Here is a 21,140-nt window from a genome sequence, read left to right on the forward strand (position 1 = left end):
CCGTGGACATGGATGCATGTGAGCATCTTTAGATGGTAGATGAATTTCATCCCTTAATATTAGACACCCCTCTCTGCTTATTGGAGAGCTGAGGTGGCTTGAAGAAAGTTTCACGCTTTGTCTCTAGACCAGGGTCTCTGGATTATGCCCAAAATAACTAAAATTAATAAAAATAGAAAATATCCTTAGCTTATCTACCCACAGTACTAATGGTATACTATAAGCTTACGACCTTTTGTGGGTGGAAGACACATAATAAATACGCGCTTGCACTTCGGTGCCCAGGGAAGGAGTCAAATTCGAATTGATTTTTGTGTTTCATTGAAACGATATAGCAAGATGCTTATTTTGCATCCACTTTGACAACAAAAGCAACCCAGCCATGCCACTTTTTTAGTTTGCTTCTATCACTTCACTGCGTTAACAGAGATAGGAAGTTTCATTCGCTTTTGGAACCAGTCAAGATCATAATAGTTCACTGACCATTTTATTTCTCAAGAAACGTCTGTATCTAACAGAAATTGTCTAACAGACAATTTCTGAGAACAGATACGGTTTCTTTATCTGACAATGTTCATCAAATGGCTCATTCGGTATTGATGATGATGCTTTTGTTTGATAACACTTGCGTTCGAATCCCGTCTTGGATGTAAAGAACCTTTGCAAGAAGATTTCTTTAGCTTTTCCTACTTTGAAACAAAAATTCATACACGCACTGCTCTCTGAAGTTTGCCATTTTTTGATGGACCGAAAATTGTCAAGTTCGCTCCGCACACACAGTCGCACTTCGCAAGATGCTCACTAATACAAAGTACAACTTTGAAATAAACGTCTACTAATCAACTATATTTTACTCTACCACCCCCCGAAAGGAGCAATTTTGCATTAATTGCATTATTGATTACTTCGAAAATTTTTATTTCGGAAATCACTTTTCTGGTGATTAGTTTGGGAATTTTTTTGATCTCATCTCATATATGCTCCTAGTGTTTTTACCTGAGAGAGTATGTGAGAGAGTTTTAATATTATTAATTTAATTTGTTGGCTAATAAGTAATATTGGTTATTTTGTTTTTAAAAGATCTAAGCTCATACATTAAGTTCTTCAAGAACCTTGATTATGTGAGCGTCAGTTGCATTGTGCGTACAACACATCAAATGATTAGAGGCAGAACCAGAAATAGATCTTTTTCGGTCTGATGTGAATACCTCTTCAGTTGGCGTGACGCTACGAGGCAGTTCCTTCATCTACTGCACTATTCGTGATTAGAGGATATTATGGAAGGGAGGAGAAATGCACTATTTTTGAAAACTCTCTCCCACCCTCTTCATTTAGCTCTGCAGTAAGGTTTATAAGGCTGCTTTAATAGTTCAGATCAAGTGCATCTGAAATTCAGAATTAAAACCTAAAGAAAAACCAATAACACGGACTATTCCTTTATAATGTCCACATTTTTATTTTAACGCGTTATTTATTTTCCTGTAGCAAATCTACATATGAAATACTAAAGACACCCAAACAGTACGTACGCCTTGAAACTCACAAAACAAGTTTCTTTTCCTCCTCCTTCATCCCTGCTACTGCCGTATTGTGGAAGTCTTCTCCCTGATGTGTTTCCCAAGCGTTTAAATCAAACGTAAACAAGTTTCTCCCTTCCCAACCCACTACTCATACACGGTACTAACGTACTATTTGTTGATTAACCAACCTCTCGTGTATGGGCTTAACATTATAATTTTTTTTTTAAAAAAAGTGTGACAGCATTGTATTCCTCCATGGTGTATTAATGTATACCAGGTTTGATTGTTTGTTTTTAGAATGCACTTTGTAATTAAAAGCTATCTGAGTAGAATTATTAGCAATTTTTTTGTTCACTATTACTAAGAAATTGTTACCTGTATTAAATGAAATACATAAGTGGACCTGAAAGTTCTGGGAATAGTGGAAGCAGCACCTGTTACCGCCGTAGGGAAAGATCTGTGTAAAAATCAGCATTAAGTATAAGTGACTGATGGGGGAAACGCTAAAATGTAAGAAAGAGACCCACGCCATTCAGTGGTGCACCCAGAGGGGGGACAAGAGGCCCTGCTCCCCAAAGAGAAAGGAAAAAAAAAACATTCGAAAATTTTCCAAAAATCTTTTCCTAATTAAAATTAATTTTTTAAATTTATGTTGTATCGTGTCTTCTATTTCTATACTACTTATGAATTAGCGATCATTGCAGATGCTCAGTAATAGGTCGTATGCGATGCATAGTGTGTATTCTCAAATCGTTTACTCAACTCCCCCCCCCTTCCAAGATTAAATCCTGAGAGCGCTACTGACGCCATTAATACTGTTGTAGTGAGATTCATTTGAATGGACCAGTATTTCGTTGAGATTGAACTATAAACCAGCTCAGAATTAGACTTTTTCGGGATTAAAAATAGTTTTTTGGAACTACTCAGTCATGAACTGGCCATAACTAGTGCTAATATCATGCATTTTTATATTACGAAGTAACCTGAGCCTTAATAGCTTTTTATGTTACTATACACCATTGACACTGTTATCTTATATACTTGTTAAATACAAACCTAACCTTCGGTACACATAACTGTAAATGTTTAGTTTCTACAGCCCCAAATTTCTTTTTTAATAAAGTATTGTTGTTGCTGTGTAGTAAATCCTTTATGTTAACAAAATATGGTGGTACATTAATATCTCACAATGTTAAGTCCTCGACTTGATCCTTTTGCAATGACTGCAGACGTTCATCTCAGTGATTTATCGCACATCTCCAGGATTTACCATATTATATTATATTATCTCGAAGTATTTTTCAAAGTGCCACTTAATTACATTCTTCAAGAGAGTACAGTTTTGTACTAAGAATTGGTTCGTTAATCTTATTTAATTAAAATACTCGTAAAATGTGATTTATCAGAGGAGCATTGCAAGGACAGTAAATAAAACGAATCTATTGTTGGACGTAAATCACACGCAGATTTGTTTCTTGCAAATTTATCTCCATGGCAACCGAACTATTTACATTGTTCGTAGATGCGAAAATATTAACAAATTTGCTCTTGTCTTCATAGTTGAAAAAATAATTTATATTTCTAAAGTATTACAGCAACCGTTCACTAAATACTTATATTTAAATAACATGAGTTATATATTTAAAATACCATAATCAACGTGTTATTTTTATTATCACAGGAATGATGCTTTTAAACAACAGCCAACCAGTTTTCGGCTTTCATCTCGAGCCTGCCATCTTAGGTAAGGATTATATATTTTTATTTTAAAATTGATGCTATTATTATAATAAGTGTCGTTGAAGATTGAGAAACATCCAAACACAAGCCGGTGTAGTGCATATTTTCAATGAAAAATAAGACACAATTTTCGATTTGAGAGAGAGACAGAGAGATATTAATATCATTGGTATACGTTTAACCGATGCTTTTCATAGTCTATGATTGTTAATAGCTGTGCACGTATGAATTTACATAACATTCAGCGTATTTAAATTTTTGTGTAGTTATCCAAGAAGTTCTATTTAAAATTTTATCTTCAAAATGTATAGACGTATGCTTATATATAAAAGTTGTATGTTAGTTTATTTCTACGCACGTGTATAAAACATGAAATTTGATGAGTACGCTAGATAGCAGCGGAGCGAAAACACCTGCCTAGCATTGCATCCCCCTCCCCCCCTCACTTTTCTGTTTGTCTGGTGCTTCCATTTCACCACAGCTGATTATAGGGACTGGCAATGTATTGAGGCCATGTTTCATGCAACAGTGACAACAGGAGGCCAGGAAACAAGTGATGCCCACTTTGTTGTTTTCATTCCTAGGTGTTTGTGACGTCATCACAGCAGAGCAGGTCAGCTGTGATGATATTCGTGAATATTTGAAATTCACGCTGCCGAAAAAATTTTAGTGTAGACATAACATTGTAAATAATAAGGTAGGATGATGAAACCGTACGCGGATAATGGAAAAAAGATAATGGAAAAAATATCTACCTAAAGAAAGTAAATGAAGCATTTAGAAGATGAGAATGGAAAAGAATTACTCTTGCAAGGAGAAGTAATTAACACAAATCAAGAGAATAATCAGAAATAAAATGAAGTAAAATCAGGAAAGTTTAAACAATTAATTCGATGGAAAGAGAAAATGAAGTCGATAAAGTAAACCGTAAAGGATTGTGTAGCTTATTTAAATATTTTTCAATACGGCATTCATCTAACTGCAGACCTTGCAACTCTTACCTTCCATAATACCGCTGAAATTGAATGTGGATAAAGCTAATAGGTTTACTGGAAGGGATCTTAAGCTTATCTGGAAAGAAAGAAAGACAAATAAACAAAAGGTAATTAGGAATCAGCGAAATAATATCCATTCTAATAAGAAATAAAATATCGATACTTCAAACAAATGAAACGAATAGAATAGATATTCTATTCATTTCATTCAAATCTTGATTTCTCTTTCTTCTCTCCAAAATAGCGTGAAAGGAGATCAACGGGAAATTTAAAAAATGAAAGAAAAAAATATTATAATAGAGAAAAGAATGTAAACACACAATAACAGATTAGAATAAATATTCAAATGAAATTAGAAGGAAAATAAAATCAGTTAAGAAAGCAAACAAATGGAAAGATAAAAAATAAAATACAAATAAAAACATTTAAAACATTTGATTAATTACGAAGAAAGCACGGATGAATAAATTATAAGAAACATGGATAAACGGGAAAAGGAAATAAGGTAAGTAGAAGAAAATACATATTATCTGATTAGAGAATACGGTTAATTGGAAGCAAGCCAACAAAAATTATAAGAGATTAAAGTAACCCATGTAAATAGCTTATGATCATTTTGGGTAAGATTTCAGTTGATGGAATTTTTCAATTTATGGAGGGTGGGGAAAAAGGACAAGAGGGCATCCTTGGAAGCTGAGAATGAATTCTGCTAAGAAGGGAATGAGGACTAGAAATTTTCTCTCATAGGGTGGTGCGTGATTGGAATGGATTGCCATTGGATGTTGGGAGTGCAAGCAGTGTGAATGAATTCAAGAATAAGTATGATAGCTGGTGCGTGTAGTATGTGGCCTCCCTCGATGAGTCTCTGACTCAGTGGAGGTATCTCTTAATAATAATAATAATAATAATAATAATAATAATAATAATAATTTATAATTGACTCAACTGTGAAAGTGTTCAATTTACAGTTGAGAAATGCGACCTATTTTATTGCGATATTCAATGGGTGAATAGTTTAAATTTGAAAATGCAACTGGTTCTTACTTGCACTTAACGAATAGGGTTCACTTGTAAGAAAAAGTCATTACAAAACAAAATAGAGCGACTGTTAATTGTTTTGAATTAGTATGATTCTCGAAAGTGTTGATGTTTCCTCCAATTCCGACAAATGCTTACAGTTGCAGTACACAACATAGGTATATTTATTAGCACTTTTCACTGAATCATATTAAGGAATTAGTACTGATTGTGGTCTTGTATTTTCTTTATTTGCTCTTCAGTGCATCTCAATGGCAGTTAAGTCAACTTACGAAATATTTTGTTTTAAATTTTGTACAATATTAATCAAACTGCACATTACAAAATTGAACTAAAGGCATTTGTTAATATATTTCCGTTTCACGCATAGCTTTCGAAATCGAAAAGGTCTTCCTCCAATTTCTAAAAAATACTATACCTATCTCTGGGCATCATATTTTTTTATCTGTGTTGTAACCGGCCGCTTTGCTTATAGATAGTATTTTTTTGAGAAGTACTTTTCAGGAATGTGAATGGAGTTCACTCGGTTATAAAACAGTGTAACCAGTATATGAGGAACAGTTTTAAATTCCTGTGTTCAGTGACTCTTACAAAGACATACCAAATAATTTCATCCCTTTGTTATTGCATTTCAACATAATCAGGAATCCATAATTATTATTTGTACTGCAAAATACTTAAAATATTTCAATTTGTTTATGGGAAATTGCATACTTGAAATTTTTTTCCACGCATTTCTATCCAGCAGTATGCGTGTTATGCCATTTCATTAATATTTATATTCGAATTCTAAATATTCGGTTGGAAAAAGACTTAGGTACGATTTTTGGTCTCTCACGCGAAGAATTTTTAAGGAATTTTTATGTGGACGTTTTTAGAGCTGAAGGTGAGTTAGCCGGTTTATACTGAGATAAAACGGTTTTAATTCCTTCATAACATTCAAACCGAGCATAGAAAACACGGAGTTAACAGACAGAAATAATGCTTTGATGGTATAGTGCAGGGTGGATCGTGTATTTTTGTTCTGTAGTACAAAAAGGCCTCCCGCGATGAGTCCTAGAACTGTGTGAGATGTCATGTAATAATAATAATATTTATTGCGATTTCTTTGTGTGCCCATATGCATGATAAAGTAAAAGTCATATACGAACTAGGAAGCCACCGCCTTCATAACCTCATAACTGAAAACAAAGAGGCTCTATATAATGCTAAAGGAGTGGCTTAAATAATCCAAGGTGATGCCTTCCATTCAGATCTTTGCAAATTCATGCTCCATCAAATTCAGTGTTATTAAAGATTCGCGGAAGTCCTGCGATACTGAAGGTTTTTTTTTTTTTTTTTTTGTCTGGGCAGCATGGAATCAGAATATTTTATATAGTTTAATGTAATATGCTTAATATGGACAAAATATGAAACTTAAAAAGGAAAAAATTACCTTAAAAATAATAAAAACAAAACACCAGTTAATATGCCAGGCAATAACTGCTTAATTACAGCAGTAAATAACAACCGTGACTTACATTATTATTTTATATTATAAATTTATAAATTATATTATATAATTATATAATGCTTTTAAGTAAATTATTACTTACTGAACAGGATGGTTCATTTTATCGCTATAGCCGTGTTTTTTTTTTTTTTTTTTTTTTGTTCTGTAGGAAGAGAAAAATACTTCTGAAATCCTTAAGAGATTATTGAAGGGCTTTGTTGGTCAAACTAACCTAGTCGAAAAGCCTTTTGTGCGAGCGTTTCAGCCAAACTTCTTTGAATTTTCTTCTCAGGCGACATCCAACATCTGAATCCAGATTTTTCTATTCAAAAAGCACCTTTCCTACCAACTGCGCTACGAAATGCTCAATGAACCATCGTTTTAATTTATGTTAACGTCGTTTGTGGTAATCTATAAATACGCTGAATGCGAAATATTTATTCAGCCTTCACTTTTTCCATTAATAAAAGTTGGAAAATCCTAGCTTGTACCGAGTTCTTCCTAAAACCTGTTTCCATTCTAGAGAGATTTTTAATCGATGGGCAAAGTAGTTACCTGCTGCTTGGAGATGGTTCTCTGTGTCGCTCTTGCTCCGTGGTGCCGCTAGTTCTTTCCCTCTATTTTCCATACTTTTATGATATAGAGAGATTCTGCTGTCTCACCAACTATTTGCGTTTTAAAATTTATTACGAGTTTCATCACGTGTATACCTAATCCTAATCCTGTGGCTTCCTCTCTTAAGAGGGTTGCAGCTGATTACTAGGGAGATAATTATGAAGCAAAATGGTTTCCCGTTTCCTTCCTGTATACCATAAACATGAATAATGGTATTCTTATTGGAGATGCAAATTCAACCAAAAAAAAAAACCACAGAGGGGAGGGATTTTATTTCAGCTTTCGAATTCGTCTAGATGCCTCTAAATAAAACTTTAATTATCCCACCATTAGACCTTTATGATCGTTGAATTATTAAATAGACCCTGAACGAAATAAAGATTACGTAAGCAATCCGTCTGAAGTACACAACTGTTTGTTTCCAGTTTCTCTTTCTCTCTTTTTGAAAAGTAGAACAAACCAAATGCATTCATTTCTTTTATTCTGTTTGAGTACCGTGTTTATTAGTCCTTTATGGAAAAATTCCGTCGCAAAAACTTAAATTTAATTCTTCAAAAGATAAAATAATATATTACTATCACGTCTGTATTCAGTTTTATCTTTCTTTTGTTTTTTCTTCAAGGGTTCTTTTGCTTTCTTCCTTGCAAAAGTGCTGGGTTGCCAAGCATCTTAAAGCGAGTATTTTTGCTATATCTGCCATCCTGCCAATGACAGGAAATCTAATGCAGGCGGCAAAGGTACTTCCCACTTCGCCAAACAGATTTTAATTCATTACTGGCCCAGTTTAATTGCGCTCTTATGTAACCGGGTCTCATGTGACCTTCAGCGCTGCAATAGAAGTCCAAACCGTGTACGGTGCTTTGACAACCTTGAAAATATAAAATAACAAAAAGCTACCTCTATCATTTCGACTAGTAATACAATCATCGTCAGCATTGCATGCGTATACAACCTGTCTTTATGCAGGTGAGTTAGCAGTTCTTAATAGTTGACAGGTTAAGCACTGTGGTATTGACTGTTTGGTTTTCATTATCAAAACTGCCTTTTCGCACACCCACTCACTTGTTTGCTCATTTTTCATCGGTACTATGATAATTTTAAAAGTAGAGACACGATATATATCAGGCACGCTACACCGTGTTTAATGTCTCTTGTTTCTTTTAATTGTTTCCTAGACAACAATAAAATTAACTTAGTCAACTTTGTAAAACATGACTGTTACAAATGCCATTTACACTAGCTTGGCAAAAGAATAGGATTTGTAATCATGTGATATGTTTAAAGATTTTGTAAATAAATAATGAGAGGAAGAAATGTACAAATAATCAGATCCACTATATCGAAATATTGAGAATTTAAAAACTTGAACTAAATTGAAAGAGAAATATTGATACGATAGACTCGCAAAATTCAAGAGATTGTAATTAAGAAAGCAAATGTTAAAATACCATTATTGAATTAAAATGGCATACACCGATGTCCGCAATGCTTATCTTTTTTCACTTTGTAGCCGATTGTAGGTATTTGTTTTAAATGAAATAGGTTGTGATTTATTTTCTCTTTATTGCAAATCTCTAATAATCATATTTCATATTTAAAGATTTTAGTCATGTTTGTTTTCACAATTTATTTCCATTTTGAAGCAGTTCTCACAACTGGTTTGTCAGGAACCAAACACCCTCCAGTTTTTCCATAAAATTGGCGTATCTGTGGTGTAATAATAAATGTATGATTCTGGTATTTCACTTACCTGTTACAACCACATTGATATAATATTTGTTTTTGTGTATTGTTTATTTCTTCTTCATTAGTACTAAGAGAATTTTAAATTGGATACTAAGATACTAATCATCAGACGCGGCAAATTATGTACTTGTTACATTTGTCATCGCCTTCTTGTATTCCTCTAATTAGAATTGCTTTTATAGTTGTTGACTGCCTGATTAAACTTTGTCCTACAGGGCATATAATACCGTTTGCCTGTTTGTTTGTTTTTTAACTTTGAATAATTCGAATAAGTATTTTAAGAAAACGTGTATAAAACATTTTCCTGAAGTGAACAACTGTTCTTGAAAAATGTGTAAAAAAATATACATTTATTTAAATCTTTATTATTATTATTAATTTTTCACTTCATAAATATCGAATCATTTGAATTTTTTGAATACGTTTATGCGTTTATGTTTTCATTATCACCAATAGAAAGAGTCTACATTAGTTTGGTATTCGATTTTAATAAAACAACGTACATTTATATCGAAGATAGATCGAAACTCTCAATAATTTAATCAATATCAAATATCTTGTACACGAATAATTAACCATAAATTAAAAAAAATTGATGCTTTTGTTCTCTGCCTATATATTATTTTAATTATTATGCAAATTAAAAAAAGTAGAAATACATTGTTCAGACAGACTTCGTTCTGCTACTGAAAGTTCAGATAATTAGTTTCTGTGATGGATGGTAGCTACGGTGGAGGTATTTTTCGCATGACCAAGTTGATAAATGGATTGAAGGAAGGAAATTTTATGGTCATGTTTAGTTAAATCATTAAGGGATGGGTCTTTTTTTCTATTTAAATTGTGGACTTAATCATGGATTTTAGCTGCGAATAAAGATACAAAAACATGACCAGCAATGAGAGCATCGGAGGCGTGAGGTCAAATGATAAGATCAAATTTATACATTCGATCTACTCGAATACGGAGGTGCAATCTACTCATCCGAGTAGATAGCATCTCTGCTTTGCTACCAACAGTTCAGAGATCAATTCCATCGCCTTGTACGAGGCCGGAAGCCTATTTATTGGGGCATGGTGTGGCTTGAAAAGGTCTTATTCTTATCTACTTATCTCACCCACGGGACTAATGTACTATAGTTTTATGGCCTTTCATGGGCGGGGATCACATGAAAAAGTGTGTTTTCCTTTTTTATTTCTCCCACCCAAGAGCGGTACAGAAACTTATAGCACGTCAGTGGCGTGTGTGAGGTGCAGATATGGGTTGATAAAGAAGAACTTTGTTGAATTTTTTCTTAAAAAGCTAGAGGGTGAAGTTCATCAGAAACACATTATGAGGAAGGGTTCCAGAGCACAGGGACAGATAGAATAAATGAGGAGAGGAGAAGCAGGTTCGGTGTGTTTGTAGTTGAACTGAAAAAAGGATGTGCGGCAGTTGATGCACTTGTTTTAACAGGCTCAACAGTAAGCGTAGGAATGATGTTTGCCAATTCACTGGATCAGTGACCATGGAGGTACCTGAAGAAAAGATACCGACAGATCTGAAACATTCCATGCGCGAGATAGAGGTTGAAATAAGCCTGTGAGAGAAGGGTCATCTATGAGCCGAATTGCATCAAGAATTTTTAGGGAGGTTTTAGTTTCGAATTCCACCATGATACGCATACTTTTGAAAGTTTTTGAATGATTGATTCTTTTCATCGTCTAATACTAGTTCCCCCCCCCCCCCCGCTTATTAGAGGTGTGAAGTGACATAGGAAAAAAATGTACAATGTCTGATCTCTAAAAACATGATTCCTAGATTATCTGGCCTTTAGCCCGTACTCAAGGTTAAAATGTACTATAGGTTTCCAAACGTTTAGATAAGATAAACAAGAATAATGCGAAACCACTTAAGATATTCGAAGATAATTCAAATATATGGCGGAAAAATTTTAGACAAGTACAGTATACCTAAATATGTCAGAGAAAGATGCCATATCGTCGCTGTGATCTATCCACCAATGAATTCTTATAAATTCCAGAGTCCTATTCAAACTATGAAAATCTTCAGGCTCCTTGACCGAGTTATAAACACCTATCTGAACGTATCAGAATATTAAAGTTACGTCACAGTATGCGTCCTAGACATGCACATAAATTTATATGCTTTTATAAAGCTATAGAAATCTATATTTATAAAAATATAAAAAAAAGATTGCTATATAATTGTATATATTTTTAATGAAATATATATAGATTTTCGTAATAGTGAAATGAAATTTAAGAAATTATCGGGCAAATTACATAAATTGATGAAAAAAGATAAGGGGAGTACAGAACAAGGAGGGTACACTCCTGTCATGTATAGTGGATTCTCTCTCTTCAAGAATTCAAGGCATCGGCACCTGTAAAGGGTTTTTGTGTTAGACCACATGCTCTAATGTCCATAGCTTCATTTACCATGGAAAAGCTACTGCTGTGTAAGAAATCAAACATTCTGCAAAACAGCCTTCGAATTTGCGTGATGCAGAGCTTACCTTAGTTGAACCGATGGAAAGATGAATCACAATGCATATCCTACAAATGAGGTGGACACCGACTGCTAGGAGAGCGCTATTTACTGGAGTAAATAACATCAGGTTCGTGTTAACAGATAGTGAAGATGATATCATTGTTTTAAAAGTCTTCTGTTTTGAATTGGCATCCTAAATCAGAAAAATGAACGCGAAATTATATTGATATTCGAGTTATTATCTGTCCAATGATGCGCCATATTATGCTAAAAGCGCTGTGGTGACACGAATCTGATGTTAAACGGGCAACACAGGGTTCGATTTGAATACTGTGAGAGCACATTTGGGAAGAGTTAGAACGTCCGTTTGGGAACATCTATCTGCCATTTTGGTGGAACAGTGGTCCAAAACACCTGTCTGCTTATTAACAATTAGAAGAAAGTCAATTCAAAGAAGAAGGAATTTCTAATTGCAGCTAAAGATGGGTCAGTGGGATTTGTGACATAGGGTTTGTAAAACACTCAGATGTTCTCTTATAATTGTTTGCCGATGATGCGAAGATAGGCAGGGCAATCAGGGATGCTACTGATATTCAGCAATTACAAAATGATTTGAATAGGCCTGAAATTTGGGCAAACGAAAATGGCTATCAGTCGGGGTTATGCTACAAGAAACTGAGAAAGCAAGGATCTTGGTGTATTGGTGGATAGGAATTTGAAGTTCAAAGATCACATAGCAAAATTTGCAAAAACAACTCAGAGGATAATTGCGATGTTGAAGCGAACCTTGACATGTAAGGATAAGGAAGTCATTTTGCCTCTTTATAAGGCCTTGATAAGATCACATCTGGATTATTGTGCGCAGATTTGGTCTCCCGGTTCCAAGGGAATAAAGAAGCTGTGGGAAGGGTGCAAAGAAGAGTTACAATGATTATATCCAGATTATGGGATTTAGATTTTGAAGACAGATTGCGAGTATGTGGATTACAGACACTAGCAAACAGGAGAAAGAGGGTGATATGATAGATGTCTATAAACTTTTGGATGGGTGTTATAGGATATCGTCTGATGAAATATGGAAGTTTAGTTTGTTCACAGTCAAGAAAGGGGTAAGAGCTAGGTTTTTCTCCCAGAGAGCAGTGAGTGAGTGGAATAGTTTGCTTTTAGGGGTAGTGAATGCATCTAGTGTGAATGAATGTAAGGGAAGGTATGACAGCTGGTTTGGGTAATTTATATCCTCCCCTCGATCAGTCCTTGACTCCCTGGAGGTCTCAAATAATAAAAACAATAATAAATTTTCATCATAATGTATCTCCTGTAAAGTTGGAATTAACGTGTCCTACAAATTAGATGGCGTTAAAAAATCACTTTTTAACGCCATCTAATTAGTAGAGGATGATACTGATGTTTAAAATATTTTTTCAGAATTTATTTTATTTAGCTTTATGTTTTTAAGAAAGGTATTTTTTGTAAAGTGCAGTATACCGAAAATTTTCTGTTTCATTCTTTAAATAAAATCCTAATAATATTGATACTATCTCGTAATAAATCAAAAAAAAAAAATCAGCTAACGCCTTTTTATTCCGTATACGGGGAGTAGGCGAGGCCATTTAGCCCTATCTAACTTTTGGAGACTGAGTGGGCAGTTCAATCTCCACTGGTACCAATCAGAGATAGATGACCCAAGGCTATCACTAATTAAGCAGTACACAGTGAAGAGAGACAGCTCAAATGTGCCGCCATCTCGTGGTCCCTAACCCTAACACAATATATTTAATGTCTGATATAATGTGGGTTCTACGGTCGATTTTCTTGAGTTTACGGGACGAAAAACCGAGTTTCCGGGAGGAAAAACCCGCTCGCCCGTGCCAGAGATCGACTAACTCGGGAACCGGTCGAAAAAAGGCTTAGAAAAATTTCCTCTAGTCGCTGACTAGACTCGAAACCAAGTCTTCCTTCGTGCGGCCAAGCGCCGTGGTATACAAACGCCACATCCACTGAGCTACACAGGCTCCTCGTAATAAATATACTATGCAAAAACAACAGAATTTCGGTAAAAAAAATAGACACCGATATTGTAAGTTTTAAATGATTCGTTTAGAGCATTTGCTATCTATGTTCGGAACAGCATAACGTATGATGAAGAAAAAAGATAAAATTCAAATAAAATTAATGCAGCTATGGGAATAATGGGTACTCAGACCTTCACAACCCCAATTCGACGCATCCGAAATAAAACATATAAAATGGATCAGTTCTCTCTCTCTCTCTATTCGTAAAGAATGAAAATATGATTATTTCTGTAGAGACGAAATTTGGCATATGTTGATTAAATCAGTGCTTCCCAAACTCCTGGATGTCAGGGCCCCCTTTGCAAAAATTAAAATATTTCACGGTCCCCCCTCGAAAAAAAATCGTAATAGAGAGATATATTATTATAATATTTATTGTATTTATATTCAATACAAAACATACACAGCGAATATTGCAAATATCAAATGCATATATTACATTTTTTTGCCTCATACCGTTTGGTTCTGAAGACGATGCGGGATGTTATGGTAAAATATGAAATACTGTCCTTTTTTTTCGAGTCTGTTTCTGCTTCTGATTGTTTGCGGGAATTTTTTTTATTTTTTATTAGCCACTTATCCATCTCAGGGTTAAATTTTTTAACGTAGAATAGATCAAATAATATCACCACTTACCGATACTGGCACACCACAGACTGATAACATGAAATTAGTGAATATTACTTGAATAAGGGAATCCTCGGACCATGAACATTTTTCTCTTTTGTGACTTTTCTCCCTTTAAGGTAATTAAGCCTAACGCGAAACAGACAGCAAAGGCAGGTTATTAAAACGTGCATATGACTGGTGCGGTATTAACAAAAGATCGCGCAACCGAAAGATAAAAGCATAGCTGACAATTGAGTTGAAATGCTAACTCTCTTCATCCGAATTCCATATGTGAAACTGCCATAACATTCATTATATATATATATTACTTAGTTTTAACACTTTTATGAATTTTAGCACGTTCGGTTGAATTTTATTGCTGCCTTGGGAAATCGAACTCGCACACCTAATTAATAACAATAGTTTTTAGTTAGATACTGTGTTTGCCCATGCAACATATGGTTTTGTTTCAGTCTATACAGCATAGTTTCTGTATGAGGGGGACAATTGATTCATTAATTAGTGTGTTTTTATCCCAGTTGTCTCTAATTGCACTATTTGTTGAGAAATATATTACACAGACTCCTCATACCTTATTCACTGGCATATTAAAAGTACTTGTTTTTATTGCCTCTGCAGTATAGTGGCTGTTAGGGAGGGTGTTGTTTACCACTGCAAGCGAGTTACTATCTCCCCACATGAACTTGTTTAAGCTTTTTTTCATGTGTGAAGTATATGCGAAACTTTTATTGGTAACAGAAAACTAGCTCGGATGACAGTGATAATATAAAACGAGTTTTGATGTGTATATAAAGTCAATATCAACAGTCCCTGTTACGAACGCGTGATGAAAAGGACAGGAAGATTTGGAGCTTCCCTGGAGAGCATTCGAAGTAAATACAATTAACCACTCTTTGAAATGAAACATATGAATAAGCAATATTTACTAATATTCATTAAGCGCCGAAATACGCAGGAAGCAAAGTTTGTTAATCAACACCAATGTGTGAATTTTTCCATTAAAATATAAAAAATAACAAAAAAGAAATAATAAATAATAAAAGTTAAATATGTTTCTTTTAAAATAAAAAAATCTACTTGGTCTTAAAACATTTTAAATTTGTTTTCATTATTTCATGCCCCCCCCCCCCTCAACAAAACCTACGGCCCCCAAGGGGGCCGCGGCCCACAGTTTGGGAAGCGCTGGATTAAATCATACGTAATAAATGTACTAGGGCAGACAAATGTGGTGAAATATAGGCAGAATTACACAACATTGACAATATGAGAAGAACGCAAATAATTCTAGGATCTTCAAGAAAATTCTCCATACTTAAGAAAAAAAAGTCTGTTGTGTTCCTAAAGCAAAAGCTAACTGAAGGCTTATTATTGGCTGGAATGTGCGAAGAGAAAAAAAATTAACGAATATAGGAATACCATATACGAAATATATATATTTTTTTTAAACAAGTAGGGCTTCTATAAATCTTACTGGTTTTAAAAACTTCGAATTCTTTCAAACCCTTTCGAGAGTTTATTTGTTGTACAATATAAATGCCTTTTACTTAATCAGCTGAATTTATTAAAACTTCGCCACGCTTTTTCCGTTTACTTGGTCTATCTCTAAACTTTTTCTCGCAAGCACGCAAACCGACAATAAAACATGTTTGCCTCGCATACTGTGGGACAAAGTGTCGCCTCTTCAATGTTCTTAGAATGTAAATCGACAGTACTACCATTCCATATAATATCAACGATATAAGCCATGAGAAAACGAGACAGATTTAAGAAGCTAGAGTAAAACATTTAAAACCAGCTCATATTTTCATGTCTCGGATGCTGCCTTGGGATAAATGTAAAAGAAAACTGCTGACTGTAAGTAAAGGAACAAGAATAGCCATTTTCTAACTTGACGGATTTCATGAGCCGTTATTTTTATGTTATGGATTACAAATAAACCTAATGTTTTGTGAAATTTCTAAGGAATAAATATTACCAGAGCAAGCGTCTGATAATAAAACAGTTGTAGTTAACCACCTAAAGAAAAATGCGCAAATATTGTTTTGGTTTTTACTAATGGGGAATTTCATACTAACATTTTCAGCGTAGTAATAACTGGAAAACCAAGAACGAGATTAATGGTTTGGTTATACAGAGTTGAAGTACTGTTTATTACGACGTGCTTATCTGTTTGTAGCTTACGGCTATAAATACATATCTGATCTTTATAATTAGTCACATCATTAAGAGAAATACGGTCACTTAACCGCTCAAGAAAAGCCGTCAATATTCGAAGAAAAAAAGAAAATAATCTTGACATTTAATAGGCGCTGCTGAAATAAGGGTGATTATGATGATGGGTTGCTAGGGCCTTACGGGAATCATAAAATGCCCGTAAAATCACTTGTCCAATGAAACAAATAGTACCGATAACAGATACTGATAAAGCGATGAGTAAAACATATTCATGTTTAATTTATACTAAAAGCATTCATTTTAAAATCCGCCAGTAGGGATTTTACCTTTGTGAGTTCCTTTGCGAAAGTACTCATAAATTTAAAATGGATGCTTCGGATTGTGCAGATGTGTAAAAAATCTGTCTGTGTGAATAGCTTTGCCGTTCTGCAATCAATAGGCCATGGGTTAGAGACTTGCTGCTGCCGACATGGATATTTCGTCAGTTTTTGGAGATAAGATGATTTTTACGTCGGTGCGAGACCATCACTGTACCTGTTGGAGGCCTCAAGTGGCTTGGAAATGTTCCATGTCTGATCTCTAGAGCACTGTTTACGTGTTTAAGAATAGGGACTGTGAAAGGGTGCAGGGTAGCCATGGAGTGGAAATGATGAACCAGGAAGGAGAGAGGATTTTGGACTTTGCAGTAGCGTTTGATCTGGCAATTGTGAACTCCTTTTTCTGTAAGAGGGGAAGAGTATTTGATAACATTTACAAGTTGCAATAACAGTTCACAGATTGACTACATTTTGACTAGAAGAAAACATCTTAAGGCAGTAACAAATTGTAAGGTAATCCCAACAGATCAGGTGGCGCAGCAACACCGGCTGCTGTGCGCAGACTTTAAAATGAAGTCAAAGATAAGAACCTTTGGAAGCCATGGGAGGAAGACAATTAAGTGGTTTTGCTTAAAAGAAGAGGGTGTGAGGAACCGTTTTAGGGAGAAGGTATTAAAGAGGATTTCGGATGGACTAGAAAATGTACAAGACTAGTGGAAACATAATTCAAATGTAATTCTGAGCTGTGCAATTGAGGTGCTTGGTGAAACATCCAGAAAGATTAGAGAGCAGAAGGAGGGTTGGTGGTGGAATGATAATGTACAAGATGCAGTGATGGCTAAGAGGAAGGCAAAGCAGAAGTGGGACAAGTCCATAGTGGTAGAGGACAGAGAGAAAAAGCTAAAAGCCAAAAGAGTTGTTGCACAGGCGAATGCCATGGCGTATCAAGACCTTTATGATCAATTAGAAACAAAGGAAGGACAGAGAAAGCTTTATCAATTAGCAAAAATGTAGAAACAAGGCATCAAAGGACGTCCTATATGTGAGGCAGATAAAAGACTCTGGAGGAAGGGTATTAAGGAGGGACGTGGATATAAGAAACAGATGGAGAATATACTTTGCAGGGCTTTTGAATGAAGAAAATGCAAGGACTCACAGAGAAGATGGGGAGCCTAATGAGGGGATGGTGCAGAACATTAGTAGAGTGGAAGTGAAGGAAGCCATAAAGAGGATGAAGAATGGAAAATCGGTAGGCCCTGACAGGATCCCAGTGGAGGCATGGAAGGCATTAGGGGAAGTGGGAATTGATCTGCTGTGGGACCTGTTCATAAAAGTTTGTCAACAGGAAAATATACCTGAGGAATGGAGGGAAAGTACTCTTGTCCCCATCTATAAGAAGAATAAAGGAGATGCTCAAGACTGTAAGAATTACAGAGGAATAAAATTGATGTCCCACACAATGAAGATCCTAGAGAGGGTTCGTGATGAAAGACTGAGGAAGGAGGTGGAGATTGCAAAGGAGCAATTTGGCTTCATGCCTGGTCGATCGACGACAGACGCTATCTTTGGGTTACGACAGATGATGGAAAAGTTTCGAGAGAAGCAACAGTAGCTACATCTGGTTTTTATTAATCTGGAGAAAGCGTATGACAGAGTGCCAAGGCAAGAAGTCTGGAGGTGTTTGAGGGAAGAAGATGCCGGAGAAATATGTCAGGTTGGTGCAGGAGATGTACAGAAATGTGAAGACAAGAGTTCGAACCTGCCTGGGAGAGACAGAAAGTTTTACAGTGACAGTTGGCTTGCATCAAGGGTCAGCATCAAGTCCGTTCCTGTTTAATATTGTGATGGAGGTGATTACTGAGGAGGTGAGAGAAGACATGCCTTGGACTATGTTGTATGCAGATTACATCGTGCTGTGTGCAGAATCAAGAGAAGAAGTGGCAGCTAAACTGGAAAGTTGGAGGAAAGTACTGGAAGAGAGAGGTATGTGACTGAGCAGAAGTAAGACAGAGTATATGTGTTGCAATGTGGATGGCAACCAGGAGACAGATCTAGAGCTGGAAGGAGATATCATCAGGAAGGTCAGTGACTTTAGATACTTAGGTTCAACAATGAAAGAGGATGGGGAAGCTGAGAAGGAAGTGGGATGCAGGATACAAGCAAGATGGAAGAACTGGAGAGAGATGGCTGGAGTGCTATGCGATAAGAGGGTGCCGATCAATCTAAAAGGCAAAATTTACAGGACACTAGTGACACCAGCTATGACGTATACTATGGAAAATGTGGCCCTGAGGAAAAATAACATCAGCAGGATGGAGGTAGCGGAGATGAGAATGCTTAGGTGGATGTGCGGTGTGATCAGAAAAGATCGTCTGAGAAATGACTATGTAAGGGGAACGGTGAAAGTTACGAACTTAGGAGCAAAGATATAGGAGGCGAGATTGAGATGGTTTGGTCATGTGATGAGGAGGGAGGAAGAGTATGTGGGAAGATAAATCATGCAGATGGATGTGCACGTGAGGAGGAAACGCGGATGGCCAAAGAAGAGATGGAAGGAGATGGTGGAGGAGGACTTGAGGTTGAAGAATTTGGATGTGACTACAGCCCAAGACAGGAGGTTGTGGAGGAGACTCACCACAAACAGCAACCCTACTTAAGTAGGAAAAGCTGCAGAAGAAGAAAAAGAAATCTCACATGTAACTGAAAAAATAAGTGGGACTGATGCCAGAAACCTAGAAATCGGACAACTAATTAAAAAAAGGTTTTGTTAATCTGTGCAGGAAAAATCAACTTCAGTATACAACACTGTACAGCCTCCACCATGACAAATGTAGTCCAATTGGGATCTGTTTGATGGAGTCAATAATTTAACATAATTAGATATTGAGAATGGTGGTGGTGGTGGTGGTTTTTCCCCTTTCAGTCGTTTCCGACCTAGGTGACCTTGCCGTTCCAGCCATATGCCGGGCTCGGGACCGGCATATGGCTGGGACGTATTCATGCCTGTAATCTGTGTGTGTGTTCACGGGCCGGTTTACCTGTTCTGGGGGACGAAAAACCCTTCTATCTCCATATGAGACCAGATAACCCACCTTTCGTCGAAAGAGACCAGATAAAGGTTCCTCACGTCATTGACGGGAATCTAACCCAGGTCTTTCCAATCAAAGGACTTCGTTTATACTGACTGAGCTACGGAAGCTCAGATATTGAGAATATATACTATTTATTAAGAATATTAAAAATTAAAGAATATATTCATTGATTTTACTTTTATAAAAAAGAAGCAAATTACAAAGAATTTTGTCTTATTCAGCAAGTTCTTTCAAACTTTTATCAAATTTTCAAGTTTCTTGCTTCGGGACCCTTTGGGTTCAGGTTAAGGCTCGCCCAGCCTATGTATGCATAGATCGCTGTAAATTTTATGAACCTTATTAGTGGTAGAATCCAACTACGTTTTTTGAGATCCCTTGATTTGGTTTGATCTATATTATAGTGAAGCTATTGAAGCGTGTTAGATGAGTATAATTATACTGTATTCGAATCCTGAGCCAAGGGAACACTTTTCGAAAATGTCTTTGAATACTTTTAGATTGCATGTCGCGTCATGTAAAAGCTGCAACTGTCGTGAAACTCATATTCTACATATTGAGTACTAATGGTTATAATAAAGTAACCAGTTAGTATATATATTAATTGACATGCAGATATTTAATAGCGATTAATTTGTATTAACTTTTCTTCTGTTACATTTATGTCAATTTAATTCCGACTACTGGATCCAGTATTTCCTTAACTATATTGGGCTGAACCTGATTTAAACATGAGTTAAAGTAGCTACTGTAATAGAAGGAATATTTAATTACAAACGAGTTCCTTAAATCTATAATAACTTTAGTTTAATCCTTTATCCAAGTGTAAGCAAACAAAGTTTGCGCCTGAAAATATCTTCAGGACTGAGGTAAGGTGGTACAACGCTAGGTGGTGCAATGCGAGCAAAGGTGGACAAGTCAGAGTTGCCCGGTGTTGCACTACCTTTCCTCAGTCCTGAAGATATTTTCAGGCGCAAACTTTGTTTGCTTACACTTGGATAAAGGATTAAACTAAATTTATTATAGTCTAACCAAGTGCAAAATAAACTTGCAACTTCTCTAAATCTAGTTTCTTTTCAATTATATCCACTTTCAACAGAATCTTAACCAATATTCAGGATAGCGAATGTAATGCACAATTATATTAGATAATTATACAACATAAAGGAGAACATAATTAGCAGTATTTGTAACAATTGCAATAATTAATATCAACCTAGC

The 21,140-nt window shown here is 35.6% G+C and overlaps 1 protein-coding gene across 2 annotated transcripts in view; it reads left to right on the forward strand.

The window, feature by feature from the left end:
- The window catches only part of LOC150094004 (uncharacterized), a 273,886-nt gene that overhangs the window by 106,850 nt on the left and 145,896 nt on the right, over positions 1–21,140 (forward strand). For both annotated transcript variants that reach the window (XM_090413118.1, XM_090413119.1), the window contains exon 4: positions 3,202–3,264. In XM_090413118.1, coding sequence (XP_090269244.1) covers positions 3,204–3,264 — 61 coding nt within the window. In that variant the 5' untranslated portion in view covers positions 3,202–3,203. The remainder of the gene's footprint in view (positions 1–3,201; positions 3,265–21,140) is intronic.

Source organism: Typopeltis vanoorti, chromosome 23 (assembly GCF_054136105.1).
Source record: "Typopeltis vanoorti isolate ZY-2024b chromosome 23, IOZ_Tvanoo_1.0, whole genome shotgun sequence".
In the NCBI taxonomy this organism is placed as follows: domain Eukaryota; kingdom Metazoa; phylum Arthropoda; class Arachnida; order Uropygi; family Thelyphonidae; genus Typopeltis; species Typopeltis vanoorti.